Genomic DNA, 24124 nt, shown 5'->3' on the forward strand with positions numbered 1-24124 from the left:
TTCTCAGCACAGTCATCACACCTTGAGTCCCGGTCCCCATTAAAGGCACACCTGAGATTTATGTGTTGCCTCTCAAATCTGCTACTTCTTACCACAATCTAATCTTTGAAATGCCAGAAACCACTTTCATGTAGTTATAGCCTGGTAATCATTGAGAATTAATAGGAGTAGTCTTCTAAATGGGTTTTTAATAAAGGCAACGTCAGTTTGGCCTCAAATTTTGCATTCAGGGGTAATACCTGTAATCTTACTGGAAACAAAAGTCTGGTTAAGATCGCAAGCAATATAATCTGGAAAGCCGACTATGATATTTAGGTTTAGCCATAATGCTAGATTTGTAGCTAACTGTTCTACATTTGTTTTGGGATTATAAACACATTTTTTAGAATGAAGCAGAAAGCCTGAAGTAGTTTACATTTTAGCTTCCAAGTTTAATTTTCATCATTCTCCTCATTGATCCTTGATTGAAAAGAACATACTAATACATGAATTTAATGGTTTATGTGAAGATTTTATTAGTTGAGGACATGGACTGAAAAGACAATTGAAAATGGCTATGGTACTATAAACTGTAAATTAAATATTTAGAACACAAACGGAATTGTTTAGTTTCAATTGTTAGTTTCTCCATGTTTCATCCCAAACAGTTCTGTTCTTCATGGTTCTTTCATGTCATTAAATGACACTGTCATCAAACAGATCTGTTGCTCTGTCAAAAAGACAGATACTAGTCTTAATGCCTTTTGATTTCCTCTTTCTTTCCCAAATCCTGTTTATTGACATGCTTTATCAGTACTATCTACAGTAAATATCTTAAATCTATCCCCCTTTTTCTATTACTGTCACCATCATCACGTTTAGTCCATATCAGTCCTAACAGTCTGCCAGATCCTCTATACCAGCCAAAGCAATATTCAAATAACACAGGAATGATGATTTTTCTTACTCAGAATCTCCCCATGAGTTCCTTTTGCATTAAAATTACAAAATTCCTGGCTTCATCTCAAGCTTTTGATCATATAATCCTTGCTTTTCAGTGTACCTTCATTTTGAATCACCCTGCACTGTTCACTCTATTTTGGTCTCATTAGCCATTTCCTGAAACTCACCAAGTGCTTTCCTACATTAAAATCCACTCATATGTGGTTTTGGCAGCTTTGGCTATTCCTACTCCAGCCCTTCACCTCAATAAATATGACGTGTCTTTTTAGATAATGATTCTGTCATATTGTTGGAAGAGTTTTACCAACAAGACCAATATGGCTTTCATTCATTTTCATAGCAGAGCATTTTGCAACACACGTTTATTCGCATAATTATTTACTTAATGTTTTTCTTCCATAATAAACAACAAACTGCTAAATCCAAGTTCTGTTTTACTACTTCAGTAATCCTTGTGTCTTGCCAATAGTAAATGCTTGACAAATATTAGTATACAAGCTTGAGAGCTGATTCAGATTCTCATTCCAATTTTCACTTTCTCAGTTATCTCAGTTAAACTTTCAGTTCCTATCAAGGATACCACATACAAACTCACAGAAAAATTTTAATCTCTGTGCATGCATTTGAGAGCAATTTTTGGAATAGAGGTAAGAATAATTATTCCAGTACAAAACAGACATAGAGACATTTATTTATCATTGTCAATTTGTATATTTAAATTATATTAATTAAAATTTTAAGATTTTCCTAAATTGCATACGTTTAAAATAAAGAATGTGGAGATAATACAATTTTATCAAGGAAAATATGATGCTATCTAACAAAGGATATGAAAATTACAAAACTTTAATAAAAGAAATAAAATAGGAGGAATTTGCCATGTCAGTGGATTTGAAAAATTAATAACATCAAGATGTCGACCTACCTATGACAATTTATAAATTCAATGTGATCTCAATCTAAATACCAACATTTTTCTCAAATATGGAAACAAATGATGCTAAAATTTAAATGGAAACACAACAGACTCTGAATAACTAAAGCAGTCTTAAACAAGAGGCCATAGGAATCATAATACAATGTTTCAGACATACTATAGGACAGTAGTCATCCTAAAAATCTGGTACTGGCAAAAATAAATAGGCATGACCAATGGAGTAGAATAGAAACATCAGAAATCAACCCATGGATCTACAGCCAAGTAATCAGTGTCTAGGAAGAGGACAGGTAGTGCTGGGAAAATTGGATCTCCACATGCAAAAGTATTAAACAAGATCTCTACCTTATACTTTATATAAAAATCTGTTCAAAATAGATGAAGAATGTAAATGTATGAACTGATATCATCAAGTTTTTAGAGTAGGTGCACCATGAATTTGATTAGACTAACCATGACACTAACAAAAAAACTTTGCTTGACACAATATATTCTCCCTAAAGTATAATCAAAATTATTTGATTAACTAGAATAACAGTAGAGCATATAAATTAATGTACAAAGAAAAATGTTAAGCTATAAATTGAATAAAAATATTGAAAAGGGGCTGGAAAACATGAGTACACTCTTCTTTAACCTTCATTTTCACTTGTAAATTCTAAAATTGTTTGCAGTAGTATTACAAACTCTATCACAGTCTGCCTTGATAATTACATGATTTCTTTTAAGTGCATTTCCATTTATCAAAGCACTATTTTCAGTTCCCTTAAGAATTTCTGAAGTAGTGTTATTTTTATTGAGTGTCTCACAAGTAAACCTACTACTAAAGCATGTACTTTTGCAATGACACTCAAAACAATGATGTCTACACTTGTACTTTTCACAGGCTGGGTTGATGGCTTTTTTTTATTTTCAACTGCTGGAATGTATTCCTATAAATGCCAGAATCAGTTTGTAAAAAAAATATATATAAAAATTAACTTATGAAGATCTATTTATTTTTTTAAAAGATTATTTTATTTTGAAGGGCATCTACAGAGAGAGGAAGAGACATGGTGTGAGAGAGGGAGCTCTTCCCATCCTCAGGATAATTGCCCGTATGGCCACAAAGGCAGGGGATGGGCCGAGCCAAAGCCAGGAGACGGGAACTTTATCCAGATCATCTACATGGATGTGCTTCTCCTAAATACATTGTCAGGGAGCTGGATTGGAATAGGAACAGCTGGGACTTGCACTGGAACCCAGATGAGGTGCCAGTGCCACAGACAGAGGCTTAACTTGCTATGTCACAGCACTGGTCCCAAGACTTTATTTTTTAAATCTAAGATTTTTATGGTTAGGTTTTGTTTTTATTATTAAATTTACGAAAGAAAAGTTGTGTGATAGTAATATGGTGAGTTCACACTTATCTGTCACCCAAATTTAAAGCTTTATTTTTTGTGGTCCAGTGAAATATATGAAAGGAAAATTACATGACAAAACAACAGAAGAATTTCAGTATCTTAAAAAAATTACTTACTTATATGGTAAAGTCATACTTACAGAAAGAAATAGAGACAGAAAAATCCTGCATTTGCTGGTTCACTCGCCAAATGGCCGTAACAGCTAGAGCTGAGCTAGTTTGAAGCCAGAAACCACTTCTGCATCTCCCACATGGGTACAGGATTCCAAAGCTTTGGGCCATCCTTCACTGCTTTCTGAGGCTACAATAGGGAACTGAATGGGTAGTGGAGCATCCAGGACACAAACTGGCACCTACATGGGATGCTTACGTTTGCAGGCAGAGGGTCAGCCAATTGGGTCATTGCAGTGGCCCCAAAGAATTTTAGTATTTAATCAAACTTTCTCAGAATTTGAGATAATGAGTTTTATGTAGACCTTTGGGAGTCTCTAATAGTTAATAAAAAGTGAGAAGCAATTTGGAAACATCTCGAATTTATGGAGTATCTGCAAACATTTAATATTTCTAAAAATATGCAGGACTGACTATGCTAAGAATTTTCAAGTCTTAACAGTACTAATTTTCAATAAAGATAGTTACTCCTGAAGTACAAGTAGATGTTGATCTATTTTATTAGAACCATTTCACACCCTCTGTTGCTTACAACAGCCATCGGGACAGCAATACTGGTGGAACTGGCTGCATAAGTTCATGATGTTATGTAAATCATTTAAACCACTATTCAATAGAAAATTATTTTTAAAAATCTAATTTTAATTCTCCAGATTTGTTTTTAAGTATAAGCCTTTATATTATGGTTATGAGGCTTCCATAATGGCATGGCATCTTTCAATTATACCAACTATGGTAGTTACATACACTTTGGAATGGGCAGACCCAAACAGAAAATCCTTTCTCTAGATTTTAGTTATTTTGTTTTTCTAGGAAAATCATGTAGGCACTCTGAGCTTCACTTTCTGTATTTTTAACAAGGGGATACATAAGCCAGCAAATGATTTGGAGTATTAATAATTCATTGAAAGAATGAACATGGTTGTCTGGTAAATATTTGGAATTCAGCAGTTTCTTTTCCTTAAATCTCAGGAAAGTGAAGACTCTTCCTTCCTTTCCTGTCCTTTCATAATGAATAGAAAACAAGGTGATCTGGAAAGGAATTTACATACCTAATGATTCTAAGTTTCTAAGATAATCAAAACCTCTGAAAATTTGAGTGGTATGCCTGGGTAAGAAGAAGAAATTCTGCACTATTCTAGATATGAGTGGAAGCAGTGTTCACTCAAGTAAGTGAAGTGCAGCACTGTCAAGGAAAAATCAGTAGCATACAATTGGACAAATTTAAGCACATCAAGGAAGAAAAGTAGGAGGCTCAAGGTTTGATGTTATTTTTGATTTGTTATTCCCTTTTGGAAAGAATCTTCATCCTTCTAATAAGAATCTCTATTTATTCTATCTTGAGAGTTTTTACATTTATCTACTTTATACTTGGGCTTGAATTAGTTTAGCTCAAGTTGGCCTTCATAGCCACTTCTTGTATTACTTCAGTAGTAATTTAACTTGTTAGCTCTTCTGAAATTTTCTGTTTCTATTCCCATTCTAAAAAAAATTGGTTTATATTCTCTAAATGGAAATGCTGTATGTCTGGAATAGCAGAGGATAGTGTGATTTTGGGTGTTCAAAGGACCTAATACGTGAAATAAAAAAGATAATTAGATATGAATTTCCGATTTTAAATCCTTAAAAAGTAATTGTGAAGTAATTATAGGAATACACCAAAGAAATCAGGTTAAAGGATAGGAAATTCAAAAGATGTAATTCCTCCTAAAGATTATTTAATGATTAAAGATCTCAGTATTACCATCTCTCAAAATTTAGGTCTAAGTCTTCAACTGAGTGTATATGCTACTCATCCTTTGTTTATATTTAAATAAAATGTTACTTTGCTTTTTTAAATAACATTTTGTCCTAGTTTTAAAGTTGTCTCATAAATATTTGAAACTGTATTATGCTATCCTCTATTGTCACAGTTTATTTTTTCCTTCTTTCTTTATTTTTTTAAATTCAAATTTTAACTCAATTTTTAACATTTTTTCACAGCTGGGAGGAGTGCATGATTAGGGTGAGGAGGTTCAAGATGTAGATGAAGGTGGATGGTACAAATGTTTCAATTTTTTTTCTCTCTTGTGTATGCTAGGAGAGAAGTGGAGGGGGCCATTTCTTCCTGTCTGATGTAGTTTGGCAATTGTAGTTTAATACTGGAACTAGACAATATTTTGTACTCCTGATTTTTCCATTCTACTTCTAAAGCTACATTGCCTGATAGTTGTAATCATGAAATGCAAGGTTATTTAAAGGATTTGCTCCATAATTACTATTAGAGCTTTCAAAACTAAATTAAATTTAATTCTATTTTTCCTCCTGTTGTTGATTTTGTTGTGGCTTTTCACTTGGGGGGGGGTTATAGTAACTGTGTAGTGGATACTGTCATGCACAGATGTGAGGATATGGTGCAATGTGCATCTCTACCTCCAGATTGAGGATGGACCCCAGTGAAGCTAAATTAAAATGGTCATGAAATTCTTTTGTGAATCAGAACTGTCCATATTATATAAAAGAATAAATAGATCAGATATATTTGGTAAAATTCTACAAAAATTGCCCTGGGATTTCCCCATGCCCCTCCCCTACAAACAAACTGCATACTCTCATATCATTACAACAGCATAGTTCCTCATAAACAGTTATAAGTCCATCATTGAAGGCATGGACAGTGACAGAGTCTGGCATCTCATTGTTACGACACATCCAACATTTTCAGTGGGAGTCCATCCTCAATTCAGAAGTAGAGATGCACAATGCACTGTATCCTTACATTTAGACAGGTCAGTCTCTACTACACAGTCACTATAAAATTCCCCCAAGTGAAAAGCTACAACAAAATCAACAACAGGAGGAAAAACAGAACTTCACATTGCCATGAAGTTAAAGAACATGCCACTGGATATCATAATCCCCATTACACAGTTACTATACATCTCTTTAAATGAAAATCCACAAAACATAATCAACAATAGGAAGGGAAAAAAGAAATTTACAATGTCATGAAGTTGAATAACTGAATGACTGATGTTTTGCTGAAGAAATGAAAAAGAAAATCAAGAACCTTCTTTTTTTTTAAGATTTTTATTTTATTGGAAAGTCAGATATACAGACAGGAGGAGAGACAGTGAGAAAGATCTTCCATCCGAAGATTCACTCCCCAAGTGAGCGCAACGGGCTGATGCTACGCCTATCCAAAGCCAGGATCCAGGAACTTCTTCCAGGTATCCCACATGGGTGCAGGGTCCCAAGGCTTTGGGCCATCCTCAACTGCTTTCCCAGGCCACAAGCAGGGAGCTGGATGGGAAGTGGAGCTACCGGGATTAGAACCGGCACCCATATGGGATCCAGGTGGGCATTCAAGGTGAGGACTGTAGCTCCTAGGCCACGCCACCAGGTCCAATCAAGAACCTTCTTGAAGATATGATGCTACTCTGTGATGTATGAGTCAGTGAAAAAATTAATGAGAAAAAGTGTTTTGAAGAAAAGAAACTGAAATGGCATGTGTTTTGCTCAGTGGTATAGCCAAGATCCAAACAAAAACTGTAATACATAATTTAAGATTCTCTAAGCTGGAAAGGTAGTTGTTTAAACACTTGCATCTGTGCCCTTCATTCTTTGCTCACAAGGCAGTCCATTGCTTCTGTTTTAGTTACTTTTAAAAAATTCCCTCTTCGGAAATATTAGCCCATGTTGATGATTTGTTCCAAAGTGTGATAACTAAGGCAGATTCCTCTTGAATAGTTTCCATGTAATTAAAGTGAGTTATCTTTTGCCTTCCTTCTTCCCTCCCTCCTTCCTTCTCTTCCTCCCTCCCTCCCTCCCTCCCTCCCTCCCTCCCTCCCTTCCTCAATTCCTCCCTTTCTTCCTTTCTTAAGATTTTATTTACTTTTATTGAAAAGGAAAAGGCAGATTTACAGAGAAAAGGAGAAACAGAGAAAAAGATCTTCCATCTGCTGGTTCACTCCCCACATCGCCACAATGGCCAGAGCTGAGCTGATCTGAAGCAAGCTTCTTCCAGGTCTCCCACTTGGGTGCAGGGTCTCAAAGCTTTACCCTATCCTCTACAGCTTTTCCAGGCCACAAGCAGGGAGCTGGATGGGAAATGGAACAACTGGATATGAACTGGTGCCCATATGGGATCCTGGCGAGGATTCAGCCACTAGGCTATCTATCACTCTGGGCCCTTCTCTTCTTATTTGTATGCCAAATAAATGATATTTAATCATATGGCATGTTCCTCAGATTCAGCTGTTTGTCTTTCTTTCCAGCATTTTTCGAGACTACCTGTAATTGTGAATTTTGAGGGATGCAAGGAGAAAGTTGCCCTGTGAGTTCTACCTCAAATTCTCCATTTTCCTTATGTACCAGGATTTTTAGGTATTCCATTGGGATAGCAGGCAGAAAGGAAATCTAAATTTAAAACTGCCAATTATGTTTTGAATTAGTAGGGAAGCCTAGGAGACATAATTTTTGCAGTACTAAAAAAAAACATTTTCTATTGTACCACTGTGAAACTTTATAATCATGAGTGAGTCACAGCACTTACTGATTTTGTTTTCTCACCTGTATAGGGAGAATAAACATACATATAATTCAGGTTGTTGTGAGCATTAAAGCAAATCATACATAATATAAATATAGGGTAAGAGTGAAACTCTTGATCTCTCATTACTTAATACCAGTGGGGTTTTGGAACTTTAATGTCTTAATGACAAGTAAAAGAGTAAGCATATATTTAGAAAGTGTATAAATGCACTTTAAACTACTGTCATTATAGTGAACAATGAGATTTTATAAAATTTTGCCAACTTAGCAGCAACTCCAATACCTGAGAAGGCCAGGAAAAAACTGAAAAGAGCAGTTTTATCATACTAAATACACGGAACATAAAAACAACTGCTGTCATCCATTGAGTGTTATGTGCTAGTCACTTTCCAGATGCTTTGCATAGCTATTCTTTTCCATGTTCTTTACTGGGGACAGTCTGTTACTGGATTTAGTCTTTTTCTTACCCTCCCCAGAGCACACCTATCCTCAAAAAACAATAGCAAAAGAACAAAAACATTGATTCTGCATTTGATCAGGCTGAAGAATGCATTTGCTCTCATGAAACAATGTGTTTATTTTAAAAGGCAGAATTAGAGCTAGAGGAGCTGGGAGGGAGGAAAGGAAGGAAGAAGGGAGGAAGGAAGGAGAGAGAAAGGAAAGGAGGGAAGTGGTGTGGGGAGGTGGCAGCGAGGGAGAGAGGTCTTCTATCTCGTGGTTCACTCTCCAAATGGCCAGATACCAGGAGCTTCATCCAGGTCTCCTAAATGGGTGTTGGGACCCAGACACTTGCACCATCTTCCACTGCTTTCCTAGACACATTATCAGAAAGCTGTATTGGAGGTGGAGCAGCCTGGACACAGACCCATGCCCATGCACTCCATGGGCTCCTGCTTTCATTTCTGATTCATCACTGTTCTCTGCTGCATTAAGAACTCCAGCAGGCTATAAGCATGTAGTTAGGAACAGCACTTACAAGAAATCTACTTTGCTCAACCCTTGTATAGGTTACCCTCAATATCAGGATACACTTAACTAGTAGAAGGATAGATTTACGACTGCTTATGAAGGACTGTTCTATTGTAGTAATGGAAATCAGTTGGTAGGGGGGAATTTGGGGAAGGGATGAGGGAGATCCCAGAACCTGTGGAATTGTATGATAAAAGAAAAAATAAAATAAAAATAAGTAGACTTTATTTTTGAATTATTCTGTCAATTCATTAATTTTTTGAGGGGAGAATTTGAAAAACTGTGTGTAACTCATCTATTCCTATGTGTGCCTGATACTATTATATGTACTTTGAATATTTGTAATTGCTTTACAGATAAACATAATATTGTCATATATTGATTCCTTTAGTTATTCACTGATTCAAATAATAATAGAATATCTGTTGTTTTCAAGGGATCTAAAAGTGAATTCCATATCTTTTTTATAAGACCAACTTCAATATGTCATTTATCTGTTTGGTACCAAAAAGCCCACAAAAGCCTCCCTTTTCCACTTCTCAATATTGCTATTTAACTAGTAATTTCATTTCATTTTTACAAATTTTCATTTCATGAATTCCCTTCTCTTTATTCATTTAAGAGAAAACTAGCAAGTAATTTTCCTGTTAACATTATCTATTGTGCTATTAAACGCTGCTTTTGTATCAGTCTTTGTAACTCATGCTGACGACAGAATTAATGTTCTCTTCAGTGAGACAGGATTGTGACAATTCTCTAGTATTAGTTGAAACTGTGTATATCAAATTTTATGAATGCTTACTATTCCTGTATTTCCTGTATATGTGTTTTTTCATAATACCAGAATAGAAGGAAATATGCTTGCTCTCTTGAAAAAAAATATCACTTCATGGGAAATGTGTCTTTGAGCTTGCTTGCTTTGAGGAGTTGACTAAAGTTAAAAGACAAGAATGCACTCCTGTTGAGATACATCAAGCTTTTGGGATTCTGTTTACTCAAAAAAAAAAAAAAATCCAGTTTCTGACCCTTTCTTGTTTAAGTTTGAGTAAGTTATCAGGAAGATTAGCAGTTCAACCTTCTTGACACTGGCAGTGTATGTTGAATAGCATTACATAAAAGTGATCATCAGTACATTCTCTGATCACAATGAAAATTTCCTCTCATAACATGCTTACTAAACATGCTTACTTTGAAGCAGTGTACCTTGTTTCACCCAAGCAAATGTTTCATCCATATAATATGTATGTTTCGGGCCCGGCGCGGTGGCGCAGTGGTTAAGGTCCTCGCCTTGCACGCCCGGGATCCCATATGGGCGCCATTTCTATCCTAGTGGCCCCGCTTCCCTTCCAGCTCCCTGGCTGTGGCCCGGGAAAGCAGTCAAGGACAGCCCAAAGCTTTGGGAACCTGCACCTGCGTGGGAGACCTGGAAGAGGCTCCTGGCTCCGGATCAGCATAGCATCGGTCTGTTGCGCTCACTTGGGGAGTGAATCATCGGACGGAAGACCTTCCTCTCTGTCTCTCCTCTCTGTATATCCGCCTTTCCAATAAAAACATAATAAAAATAAATCTTTAAAAAAATATGTATGTTTCAAGTTTCTTTTAAATGTGTTTTTCCCCCATTTCCATCACAATTCTTTCTTAGACTGTGTTGTGCCCACATTATGTTGTGCCTGGTCTTCCCCTGCCTCCTCCCAGGTACCACTGAATCCAATGCATCCGGATACTTCAATTTTACTCTTATTCAAGTTGTACCTAAAATCCAATTTCCATAAGAATATGTACCTGGCCATTCCTAATGACACATTTCTTTGAACTGTGGGATTTTTGACCATAGGTTTGATGGGAGATTGTTTAAAATTTCTGCCTCCCTCATGTAGCACAGAAGCTGTGTCTTAGGAATTCTGGGCATAATGTCATGTAACTGAGTCTTGTTAGTGTCTTGTGAAGTCTTTAAAATTGGATTTCTCAAACTATTAAGTTCAGCATTGAACTTCTACTGCCAACTCAAAAGGCACATATTAAAAAGCTGCAATTCCAAGATGGTCTTAATGATCACACAGAAATGCTGCTTTAAAAGGGCCAACATGCCAAAAGCCTCAGAAAGGTTCCACATAAAAATCTTGTCCTTTATCTAATTAGCAGCCTTGAGTTGAATGCAATAGTCAAAATTAGTTACTTACTAAGGCAAATTTTTTGTTGAGAATCATCTGCTCCACCAAAGATGACTCATTATGGAAGAGGTGGGGCTGCATATGGCTCCACATATGAGGAAACCACCAGAACTCGTCGACAGACCCCAACAGACAGTCATCTCCTTCATCTTCCTCTTTTGTTCCTTTAGGGAGAAAAAAGATTATGCAATTATTTCCAGTTATACTTGTCTTTCTATCTATCTGTCTCTCTATATTGATCTATCATGCATCTGCCTACCTAACATCTAGCTAAATATATGTCTATATGAATTTAGCAGATACCATTTATACTATTTTGCATATGTATGAGGCTTTTAATATGAAATATAGAAAAGGGAAATCTGTTAGGTAACAACCAGAGATGTGACTTAACTTTTTAAAGTCATTGAAACTATGCCCAAAGACATTGTTGTTTTTAATCTTTAGGATTTTTGCATCATTCTTAATTTGGAAAGAATGGAGTGACAAGGAAATAGACATGAGGGAAATGAGCATCGAGATTAGTGTTTGAGTTCTAGTAGTAGATCCCTGTTTCTTTTCTACAGGAATGTTGTTGCTTACTAAAAAGTTGTGTTTTCTTGTTCTAAACGTTATTTGAGGGCTGAACAGTACTGTATCAGCTAATCCTCCTCCTGTAGCAGCCACATCTCATACGGCACTTGAAGTCCTCAGCTGCATCACTTTGGATCCAGCTCCTTTCCTATGACCTGGGAAGACAGTGGGGGACGGTTCAGGTCCTTGGGCCCCTGCATCCATGTGGGAGACCGGGAAGAAGCTCCTGGCCTCACATTGGCTGAGCTCCAGTTATTGTGGCTGTTTTCAGCATATAGATTATCTCTCTCTCTGTCCCCCCTTCTCTATAAATCTGCCTAACAGATGCAAATAAATAAATCTTTAAAAATTAGAAAATATAAAATAGACATTATTTATTTATAAGACAGACACAGCAAGGAAGATGAGACAGAAAGTGTGGCTGATTCCTTTACTATTTAATGAAGCTAGAGAGAAATGGTGAACAGGAGAAAGGAATCAGGGATTTAGAAACCTTGATGATTCCAATCAAGGTAGGATTTTGGATCCTAGTACCTTTTAAGTGATAAAGAAGTTGGTCCTGGTAAAGGCATACTTCGTATTTGTGACTGGTATTGTTAAACACGAATTTGATTTTGTGCAAGGATGACATCATTTAGTTTCCCCACAAGTAAACATCTCTATGGGCAAGGCACTCTCCTGGTATGTAACATTTTTACATCGTTGAGGCTTCTTACTAGTTAAGCTGGTTATTTATTGTACTTCCAGTTTTTCAAACTGGAAACAGGCAGACCTTTCTTGGGATTTTCCAATAATCAATTAATTGCTGATTTCTACCTCCCTTGAAATGTATGTACATAATATGAGCTAAGATTGTCTAAGTTATGAAAATTCCTAATTGTTCTTGATCTCTATTCCTTGTCACCCATGAGGACTCATTTTAAAAAGATTTGTTTGTTTGAAAGAATTTGAGAGAGAGAGAATCTTCCATTTGCTGTTTCATTCCCCAAATGGCCACAACAGCTGGGAATGTTCTACGCTGTGGCCAACAGCCCAGAGTTTTCTCTGGGTCTCCATCATTGCAGGGGCAATGGACTTGGTTGACCTTTTTTTTGCTTTTACAGGAGTGGTAATTTGAGTATGATTGGAAGTGGTGGAGTAAAATCTCAAACTGGCACTGCTATGACACCAGCTGAACTTATGCTACAATGCTGGCCCCTAATATTTCCCAATATTTCCTTGTATCTTTGCTGTCATTTCTCCTTTGTTATTATTCTAGTTGTGTTTTGTTCAAAGATGATGTATCAGAACAGAATGACACATGTTGGGATTCTTTGGAAAGACAGTTCAGATATTTGTTGTTCTCGCCTGAATATCATGAAAAAATTTGCAATTCAAATATTCAGACACATGAATCATACAAAATTGGCAGTATAACATCTGTCCTCAGATTTATCTCAATTCATGATAGGCCTAATTGTGTATGTTTCATTTTTTTAAAGCTCTGTCATCTGATTTCACTAATCTTACTTTGGGGATGTTTTACATCTGAAGTAATTATTTTAGTAATAAGTATCTGTTAGTTTTCCTAATTGGCTTATCCTGGCTTCCTATATTCCCTATCGCTTTTCCATATTAATTGAAATTGGTGGAAGAGTGGGGAGAAAAGTAAATTTTTTCAGTTTTAAGTGCCCTTTCTTAAGTTGTCTCAACGTCATGCTGCGTTTTTATAATGTTAGTGCAGCTTCGAATGGATTTTTTGGTCTGCCTATCATGAAGTACTTCCTACTCTGATATTATTTGAAAAACCATCACTGATTGACATTTTATCTGTGTCAAATCTCGTGTTGAAGTGCTTTTTAGGAACCATCCCATTTATCTATTCATTTATTTTAACATTTATTTATTTTTCTTGAAAGAGAAATAGACTGGGAGAGAGAGTCCATCTGCTGGCTCGGCTCACTTAACAAATAGCTACAATGGCCAGAGCTGTGTTGGTTCAAAGCTAGGAACCAGCAGTTTTTTTCTAGCTCTTCCATATGGGTATAAGGGGCCCGAGGCATTTGGCCATCCTCTGCTGTTTTCGCAGGCACATTAGCAGGGAACTGGATCTGAAATGGAGCAGCTGGGCCTTGAACTGGCACCCAAATGTTGATGGCACCACAGGTGGCAGAATTAGCATATTAGTCCACCATGCTGGCCCTAAGAATCATCTCATTTAAACCTCACAATCTGTGAGGTGAGGGCCACTGCTCAATTTACAGATAAAGTAATTTATCTCAATTTACAGATAAAGTAATTGAAGCACCTGGTCCCATTAATTGATAAGCTTGGAATGGAACCAGCATTCTGACTCAGAGTTAGGAACTCCAAATTTAGGATCTTTAACTAACCATATATGGAGTTTAGATATAAGATGAGTATTGACTAATTTGATATGAAATTAATGTGAATGAGAAAGCAACAGAGGATTGCTCAAGTGCTTGGGCCCCTGATGGTTCTTTAGCTTCAGATCATTCTTAAAGTTATAAAGTTTTCAAATTGTGTACTCAGAGTCACATGAAGATTTGTGATTGTATGTGTTATATGTACTATACAACTCTAGGATATGAATGGACTAAAGTGTTATAATTGTATAGATTCTGTGGAAAGAGAAATTAATTTACTCCCCAAATACAATATTAATTTTTTTCTGAAAATGAACTTTCTGTAAATATTATTTCTGTGCATGCACAAATTATATTTATGTCAGTAGGTACAATTCTCAGCATAAGCTTATTAAAGCCTTTAAGGAGTTAATTAGATACCTGGGTATGATTTATAAATGACCAAAATTAAAATATAATTATACATAAATATAATTATTAAATATTATAATGAAATATAATACTATATTGACATCTGTTTGACAAGTTTGTTTAAATAAGCGCATCAATTAAAATTTGTTATACATTTGTTTCAACAGATCATACACAATGATATAAAATGCAGATGCTGAAAAGCAACATTATAAAAAGGAATTGTTCTACTCATCCTTATTATTCAGTTTCCACATTCTCTTAAAACATACTCATTCATACCATATTATCATAAATGCTTTCATAAATGCTCTTTAACTATATTAATAGCTGCATAACTATAAGCAAATTACTTTATTACACTTGCAGTTTCCTAAGCTGTAAAATAAGTTAAAGGTATTATCTCTAGAAGTGTGTGAATTCCATCCTCTGGAGTGTTTTTCTTTTTCTTTTAAATTTATCTCTCTTTTTTATTCTTATTTTTCTTATCTGAGAGTATCTGAGGGGCAAGAGAGAAGGAGAGAGAAAGAATTTTCTATTCCTTGATTCACTCCCCAAATGCCAACAGCTACGGCTAGACTTGGATAAAGCTAGGAGCTTAGAACTCCGTTTGGGTCTTGTGTGTACATGACAAAGAACCCAGATACTTGGATCATCATCAGCTGCCTTCAGATTTACTTGCAGGAAACTGGATGGGAAGCAGGGACAACACTCAAACTGGAACTCAGATATGTAATGTAGATATCCAAAGTGGTGGCTTAAGTAGTTGTGCTACAATACATGAGTCTCCTGTCATTTTTATATAAACAGTAGTGTGTGTGAGTCATTGTACTGCGTCTTGTTTTTTTTTTATAAACATTTCTCCATAGCATTTCCCTTATCAGTTACATTTAAAGGTTTTTATGTCTTTTAATAGCTATAGTGTATTCTATCATATGGATATAGGAGGGTTTTCCAAAAATTAACTAGAAAATATAATTTCATACTGCATGTAAAAAAAGTGGAAAATACATACACATCTTTTTTCGCAAAACAAATCACCATGGCTTTTCTGAACACATATGCACAGGTTGCAAATTTCTTTACATCACTAGAAATATGTTTTAATTTTAATTTCTATTAACCATTTAAAGTACCTTAATTTTTTTCTCATCTGAAACTCCATTATGAAAGAGCATACAGTTTATACAGAGCGAGAAAGTTTTCAATACATGTAACTGACAAAAGACTCATTAAGACTATATAAAGAATTTATAAATACCAATAACATTAATAAGTAAAAGCAGAGAACATGACATAAAATTCTAAGTACTTTTTAAATAGCTCATGGAACTGTGATCTTCCAAATTTTACTTTTTGGGTATTATGATTAGTGGCAAATTCAGCCTATGAATATAGAGTGAATTAAAACTCTCTTTGCAAACACTGATGAAGATAAGGAAAGAAGGGAGTGGCAATGACAATGCAGGGAGTGAAGGAAATGTGGCTTCCTTCTGGAAATGTACATTTGGAATGTACAAAATCTATTCTCTTTATATTAATAAAAAAGTGAATGTGAAAATTAAAACCATAGCAAAAGAAAAATGAAACAAAAAAGAATATCTAAATATCCACTAAACATGAAAATATGTCATTTACAATTTTCAGAGAAATGTGCAAGGAAATCACAATGGGATTTTTCAATAGGCCCAACAAAAGCACTAAAATTAAAATGAAATATGAAGCGTTGACAACATTGCAAAATGATAGTAATAAGTTGTATAGTTTGGATTATAAATTGGCAACAAGTACTTGAAATAAATGTTTTCTACTAAAGCTGATCAGAAGTGTGGCATGTAACTTGTAATTTCAACTGCTGCTTGATAACTAGCAGGAAAGAAAAGAATACTTAAGTCCTTTAAATGATAGGTATAAGAAAGTTTATAAGAGGACTACTGAAAATGAAGCTAAAGACTGAAGGCAACCAAAATGTATTCACTGGAATGGAATGGGTAAATGAATGAATAGCAAAATGTTGGTATGTTCAGTCAATGAAATGATATGCATCAATGATGATTAAGTAGCTGCAACCAATATATAATCATATCTATTAAATGCAAATAAGACTGAATGAAATAAGGTAGATACACAAAAAAATATGAATTCTTTTATATATAGGCCAGAGACAGGGAAAAAGGGCTTTGTGATAATAAATTGAGTATACCGATATTTTTTGGAGGAAGCTAGTTAAGTAAACTGAGGGTGCTGGAAGTGGTGTGGGTAGATTCTGGTAACTTTTTTTTTTCTTTATTTGTCTTCTGATTATCCAGTTGTGTCTACTTTGTGAAAAAATATATATAACAATGCACTTACCATTTAAATATTTATATACATGTATGTAAATTATAGTTCCATAAAAGGAAAGTCATTAAATAATATCATAAATTTTCAAATCATTAACATTTTCTAAAGGTTATGAATAGTATATTAAATATGAGTTGAACGATAAGAAGTAAAAGAAGGGAAGCGACCTCGGGAATGTAGAACTGTGTGAGTAGGTGCATTATGCATTTTTAACACTGATGCTCTGTAAGAATAAGTAATTCCTTCTCCTTACCTGTATGGTAAAATTTCCCTGAAAATCCCAAGTTGAATGTAAAATTTGTGATTTGTGCACGCAAAAGATTCTGAGTATCAAGCAGGGCCTGAAATAAATGATTTTTAAAAATCATTTAGAAAATTTACAAAGACATCTTTGTTTTGCATGCATAGACTACTTTTACAAGTCAAAGAATTAAGTAATGGAAAATACAAAGATAACATTTTTGAGATTGTATAAATACATTTACCCTTTAGCTTGCAATGATTCAACAAAATCTATCAGCTGGAATATGAAATTAAATGTAAAGTTTAATCTATATATATCACAGGAACTAGAATCTAGTTCATATTATATGTGTATCTATATATCTTTCACTCTTAGGGACATAGATCACCAATTGCCAAAAGAAAACAATTCATTTTAAGTGAAGTTATGTGAGAAAACATGTTGAAAAAATTAGTTGTTTTTTCCTACGATATATCCTTGATCTTCAAAGTAAAGATTTATTCTGAAATCTGAGATGTGTAAAAGAGTGTAATTGTCCTTCCAATGCAGGTGGATGGATAATGCAGATCTCTAATTTGTCTTTTAACAAAACAGACACACAATTGAAATACTCTGTTTTTAAAAGTGATATATACTTATTTGAGAAGCCCAGTTGCTGATTGAAAGGGGGGGGGAGGGAGGGAAAGGGAGAGGGACGAAGAGAGAGAGGCAGGGGAGAGATAAATATAGTCTTCTACCCACTGCGTGTGGCTGGGCCAGGCAGAAGCTAGGATCCAGGAAGCCCGTTTGGGCCTTCCAAGAGGGTGACTGATCTAAGCATTTGGGCCATCTTTTGTTGTCTTTCTATGTGATTAGCAATGACTGGACTGGAAGTGAAGCAGCCAGAACTTGAACTGGCACTCCTGTATGGGATGCCTGCATCTATGGTGAAAGCTTAAATCAGTGCTCCACAATGCTAGCACCTAAATTGCAAAACTTATTCCTTCTCTCCTAGTCTCAAACACAACACACACAAACACAAACACTAACACTGTAGCAGCTCATACTCAACTCAACTTGGTAGAACATAGCATGATAAATTTGTAAAGGTTCTTAGTTCTTACCTAATCCATATGTAAATAAACTAAGAACAACAGAATTGCCTATTTACATGGATAAAATTAATGATAGTCATAGATCTTAATTATACTGCTTTTATCTTACTATTTAAGTTTCTCTCTTTACTTCCACCCCCCTGCCCATCTTTGGTACTGCTGGGCCCAGGACTAAATCAATCCCTTCCTCCTTCCTTCCTTCCTTCCTTCCTTCCTTCCTTCCTTCCTTCCTTCCTTCCTTCCTTCCTTCCTTCCTTCCCTTTTACTTTCCTTCCTTCCCTTTTACTTTCCTTTTCCCTTCCCTTCCCTTCCCTTCCCTTCCCTTCCCTTCCCTTCCCTTCCCTTCCCTTCCCTTCCCTTCCCTTCCCTTCCCTTCCCTTCCCTTCCCATCTCTTTTCTTTCAATCCATTTATTTTTATCAGAAAGGCAGACCAAAAGGAGGAAATAGAGAAAGATCTTCTACCTGCTGGTTCATTCTACAAGTGGCGACAATGGGTAGAGCTGAGCTGATCAGAAGCCAGGAGCCAAGAGCAAGGAGGTTCCCTTGGGTTTCCTACACAGGCTTAGGATCCCAAGGCTTTGGGTGATCCTCTACTACTTGCCTAGGCCACAAGCAGGGAGCTGAATGGGAAGTGAAACTGCTGGGACATAAACCGGTGCCCACATGGGATGTTGGTACATGCAAGGTAAGGATTTAGCCACTGAGCCATCATGCTGGGATTTCTCTCTCTGTAACATTTTTTTCCCCCTTGTTATTGGAAAGGCAGAATTACAAGGATAAAAGGAGAGACACAGAGATCTTTCATCCACTGATTTATTCCCCAATGAACATAATGGCCAGAGCTGAGCCAGGCAAAAGCCATGAGCCAAGATCCAAGAGCCAGGAGCTTCTTCCAGGTCTTCCATATAGTCGCAATAACTACTAACGTCTAGAAATTCTTCTTTGACCTCTTGTGATATTGTGCTGAAGCTGCTCCATTGTCTGTACAACCTTTCTCCCACTTACATTTGGAGTAGGTCCCAGAATTAGGGAGACACCAGGTGTCCTATAAACCTAGGTTGTTTTTGGTGGTAATGTTGCCAGCAACTGTTGGCTGTTAGGTTTGAGGGCCACAAGCACCTATTTTAATGCTTATGATCCCATAGTTGGCATTATTTTCCTGTGGGACCAGTGCAATCCACTGAGCTCAGTGAGTTCTTGCTGAGCTAAGCGCATGTGCATCTTACTGTTGTCCTTGCAGGCTTAAATTCTTTGCCACATTGTAAGAAATGGCACCTAACGTGCCACTACTTGAATTCTTGATCTGCTGGCTGTCATGTCTGATGGCTACCCGTACATATCTTGGGTGGAACCTGTAGGATGTCACATTGTTGCACTTCGCTGAGCCAGAAATGAGTTCACTCCTAGCTCAGTGCATGTGCAGTTCTTCCCCCATAGCCCTTGCCTCCTTATGCAAAATGGCACCCAACATGGCTCTAGGGGGCTGACTGGGCTATGAAATCCACCCTGTTCCCACACTGCCTGTCTGGGATCTGCTGCTCTGTCTCTGCTCCTGGTCAAATCAAGCAGACCAGCAGAAAGAACAGTTCTTTGGGTTCACCTCCCAAGCTCCCAGTGAAAGCCCCTTCCCACCTTGTTGCTGTTGGAATTCCGGCTGCTGGTGGAGTTCCGATCGCTGATCGCTGAATGCCCACTGGGGTATCAGTCACTGCAACACCACACTGTTGTGTCCACAGCTTTTCTGTGTTTGTCAGTCTCCAGGTACCCCAAGGCTGTTTTTCTGTCCTCTTTTGTTTCCTATAATGTGTCCTCTCTGCTACACATTGGCTAATATTTCTCCGTCTGTTTAAACGTGCCCTTACCCAATTCTACCATCTTGATTATCCCCAGGAGCTGGGGCTATTGAGATCATGGTGGAAATTTAACATAAGAACCCAGACCTGGAACTCGCTGGGTGAGTGGCACAACTGACTGCAAACAAAGAACCGTGCACCAACTGCAGTAAGTAAAATCAAGCTGTATACCTGTGGGTGACACAGCTTAGAAACCAACCCTAAGTTGAAGAATCTGCTAACCAGAAGTACAATGACCAAGAGCAAAAGAAGAGACAGAGGCACAATGAATATTATTGAAGACTCCCCTGAAAAGGACCAAAACGCTTTGCCCACTTTAACGTTAAGTGAGGAAGACGTCGAGAAAATGGGGGAAACAGAATTCAAAACACTTGTTATAAAACTTCCTTAAGCTGGCATTCAAGGAATATATCACACTGGCAATGAATCAAATGAAAGCTGATATATCAGAAATGAATAACACGGTGGAGCAAATGAGAAGTACAGTGGAGAATCTCCAAAATAGAATGAAGCAAGCAGAACAAAGAATCTTAAAATTAGAAGATACTTCCTGTCACCAGAGGGAAACAAACAAAAATCTGGAGGCAGAGCTGCATCAGGCCAAAAAAAGTATTCAAGAATTGAAAGACACCATTGAAAGGACAAATATATTAATAGAGTTGTGGGAGTCCCAGAAGGTACAAAAAGAGTATCTGGGTTTAAAAATATATTTAATGAAATAATAAGGGAAAATTTCCCTAATCTAGAGAAAGAATTGGGAAACATCATCCAGGAGGGGCACAGAACTCCCAACAGTTTTCACCAAAAGTGATCTTCACCAAGACACATGATAATCAAGCTCTCTTCAATCAAAAATAAGAAAAAGATCCTTAAATGTGTATGTGAAAAAAATCAACTGGCATATAAAGGAATGCCAATTAAACTCACAGGAGACCTCTCACAGGAAATTTTATAGGCCAGAGAGAATGGAGCAACATATTCCAGTTTCTAAAAGCAAAAAATTGTCAGCCCAGGATAACGTATCCAGCAAAACTTTCCTTTGTCTTTGATAATGAAGTAAAATTCTTCCATAGTAAAGAAAATTTAAAAGACTATGCCTCTTCTAAACTTGCCCTACAAAGGATACTTCAAGATATTCTCTTGACAGAGAAAAGTAATAGTGCCCACCAAAACCAAAGGCAAATGCAAAGAACATCCCAGTAAAATAACAACAGAAGGCCAAATCAATGAACAACCCATTGCTAAAGTGAAAGAACCAAATTATCACCTATTTGTATTAACTCTGAATGTGGATGGCTTAAACTCATCAATCAAATGGCATAGATTAGTAGACTGGATTAAAAAAATCAAAACCCACTGTGTGTTGCCTTCAGGAGACACATCTCATTAACAAAGATCAGGGGAAACTATATCTCATGGATTTTGATTTTTTTGTTAGACTCATCTCTTCAAAAACACTTTCTTCTGATTAAATTCTTCAGTGACTCATAGATTTTAGAGTAGCATCATTTTCTCCAAGAAGGTTCTTGATTTTCATTTCTTCAATGACACATCAGTAATTTAGTAGCATGTTATTTAACTTCATGGTGTTGTTAATTTCTTTTTTCCTTCCTGTTGTTATGTTTTGTGGCTTTTTACTTAAGGGGATGTATAGTAATTATGTAATGGAGACTATCATATTAGTAGCATTTTATTTACTTACATGGCATTGTAAATTTCTATTTTTCTTTCTGTTGTTGATTTTGTATTGTGGCTTTTCATTTAAGGGGATATATAGTAACTGTGTAATGGAGACAATCATATCCAGATGTGATGCTACAATACAGTATGCACTTCTACTTCCAAAGATGGGCTCCCAAGGAAACATTTCACTATATCTTGTCAATAGGATGCTGGACTTTCTGCCATTGTCCATGCCCGCAATGGTGCATTTATGATTGTGTGTGAAGAACTATGCTGTATTAATGGTATAGGGGAATTCAGTGAGGGGAGGAGGGAATTGGGGAGGGGACAAGGGAAATCCTATGATCTATGAAACTGTATCATAAAATGATTATAAAAAGTAAAATTTATTAAAAAATAAGTTTTTCTTTTATTTTTAAAATGAGGTGGTGATCTAATTCATAGAATTGTAATGAGGATGATGAGAGACATAAGCAATACTTGGTAAACCACTGCTGTAAAAGAGTCTACATTTATATCTCATTGACTTCTCTTGTAAAACATTTCATGAGAGATAGAGAGAGAAATTCATCTTTTGATTTATTGCCCAAAAATCTGCAACAGGTGCTAAAGTTTGGAGTTCAAAACTCATTCCAAGTCTCCTTGTGAGTGGCAAGGTCAATTAACTGCTGCCAAATTCCACCCCTCATTATTTTAGCACCTTTATTTTTCCATTACCTTTATCTTTGGTCTTCTCTTACTTCCCCTTCTCCTCTTTTCATTTCTTCTCCCCAGTTAAATAATTTGGTGGGCTATTCTCGTCTCTCCTGCCCCTTAGATCTTTTTTCTTTTTCTATTTTTCTCACTTCATTTCATCTTATTTTTCTCCTGCCATGGCTGAAATCTAGACTTAAAATCCTTTTTAGTTTTTTACTTGTGTGTTCAATGCTTTGATCTTAAAAATTGGATTAGCAAGACATTCTTTTTGCCTTTTTTCTGTACTAAGTAATACCGATTCTGAACTTTGTTTTGTGACTCTTAATCCCATTTTTTGAAAGTTTTATTTACTTTTGTTTGAAAGTCAGATTTACAGAGTGAGAGAGAGAGAGAGAAAGAGAAAGGGAGAGAGAGGGAGGAGGAGAGAGAGAGAGAGAGGGGAAGAGGGAAATGTAGAGAGAAAGATATCTTCCATTCATTGTTTCACTCCCGAAATAGCTGCAACATTCAGAGCTGGATCGGCCCAAAGCTGGGAGCCAGGAGCTTCTTGCAGGTCTTTTGTGTGGGAGTAGGATTCAAGGGCTGGAGCCATCCTTCACTGCTTTGCAAGACCACTAGTAAGAAGCTGGATCATAATTGGAGTAGGCAGAACATGAACTGATGACATATGGGATGCTGGCAAGACACCACAAGTGGAGGCTTAGCATGGTAAAACACCAGGTGCCCCACTTGATTGCTTCTTTATTGCACATTTACTATGCTCAATAGGAAAAAGACAAGTGTGTGGTTCTTGGGCCTTTAAAGCTAAATGAAGTACCTCTGAACTTACCTCTTAATCAACAAGCATACTTTTATTCATATTACTGCTTTAGCCTTGATTTTGCTAGTCTGCGTTGGCATTTTATAAATCTACTTGATATTCTGGAAACAATCACTAAAACACATAAAAGATATACTGAAACAGATGGCAGGTACTAATTATGCCTATGTGTGGTGAAGAGGAAGATTTATTTCTAGATCATGTTGTACATACCTAAGATAAATTGCAGTTATTCTTATCTTTTATATATATAAATAAAAGATGATATATATTTGTGCATAATATATTTATAATATATACATATATAAAAGATAAGAACAATTATATGTTTATAAATTATATAATGAGAACTATGTAAAAAGATGATTTTATATATATAAAAGAAATTGATTGATTTTGGGGAATATATGAGAACAGTTTTATAATTTTATCCATTATTTTCAAAGTTGCAAAATATGCTCAGGACTGGCTAACATGTGCAAGAGGCTTAAATACTAACATTATTCTTAGATAATAGTCTTTTCAGCAAACTCTTCCTACTTTGATTTTATCCAGCAATAGTCTATTTTAGTCCGAAATAATTATTTATACAGTAAATATAAGTATTATTAAAATGACATTTTATTCTCTCTATACAGTAAGTCTAAAAGGGTGTGCTATTACCTTAAATCTAATTATAATATGCCAGACCAGTGCTGTCGCATCACTGAGCATTGATATACCCTGGGCAAGCTGACTCTGACGTGCAGAGCACACTCTCCTTGATGCAGATGGATAGGACAAAACCTATCTACCTTGTGGGGAACAATCAGATTTACCCACTGAAATACTGATCTCTTTTAGGAAAACATACGCACACACACACCATGTTTTGTCAATCACATGGTCATCCTTTAGTTCAGTCAAGGTCACACA

General features: G+C 36.2%; 1 protein-coding gene across 1 annotated transcript in view; it reads right to left on the reverse strand.

The window, feature by feature from the left end:
* Positions 1–24124, reverse strand: part of NDST3 (N-deacetylase and N-sulfotransferase 3) — a 159451-nt gene that overhangs the window by 86962 nt on the left and 48365 nt on the right. Inside the window, exons 3-4 of the mRNA XM_040966689.1 lie at positions 17072–17159; positions 11135–11289 (exon numbers count right to left, since the gene is read on the reverse strand). Of these exons, the coding sequence (XP_040822623.1) occupies positions 11135–11289; positions 17072–17159 (243 nt within the window). The remainder of the gene's footprint in view (positions 1–11134; positions 11290–17071; positions 17160–24124) is intronic.

Source organism: Ochotona curzoniae, unplaced genomic scaffold (assembly GCF_017591425.1).
Source record: "Ochotona curzoniae isolate NIBS_2020 unplaced genomic scaffold, NIBS_Ocur_1.0 scaffold_4506, whole genome shotgun sequence".
NCBI lineage: Eukaryota > Metazoa > Chordata > Mammalia > Lagomorpha > Ochotonidae > Ochotona > Ochotona curzoniae.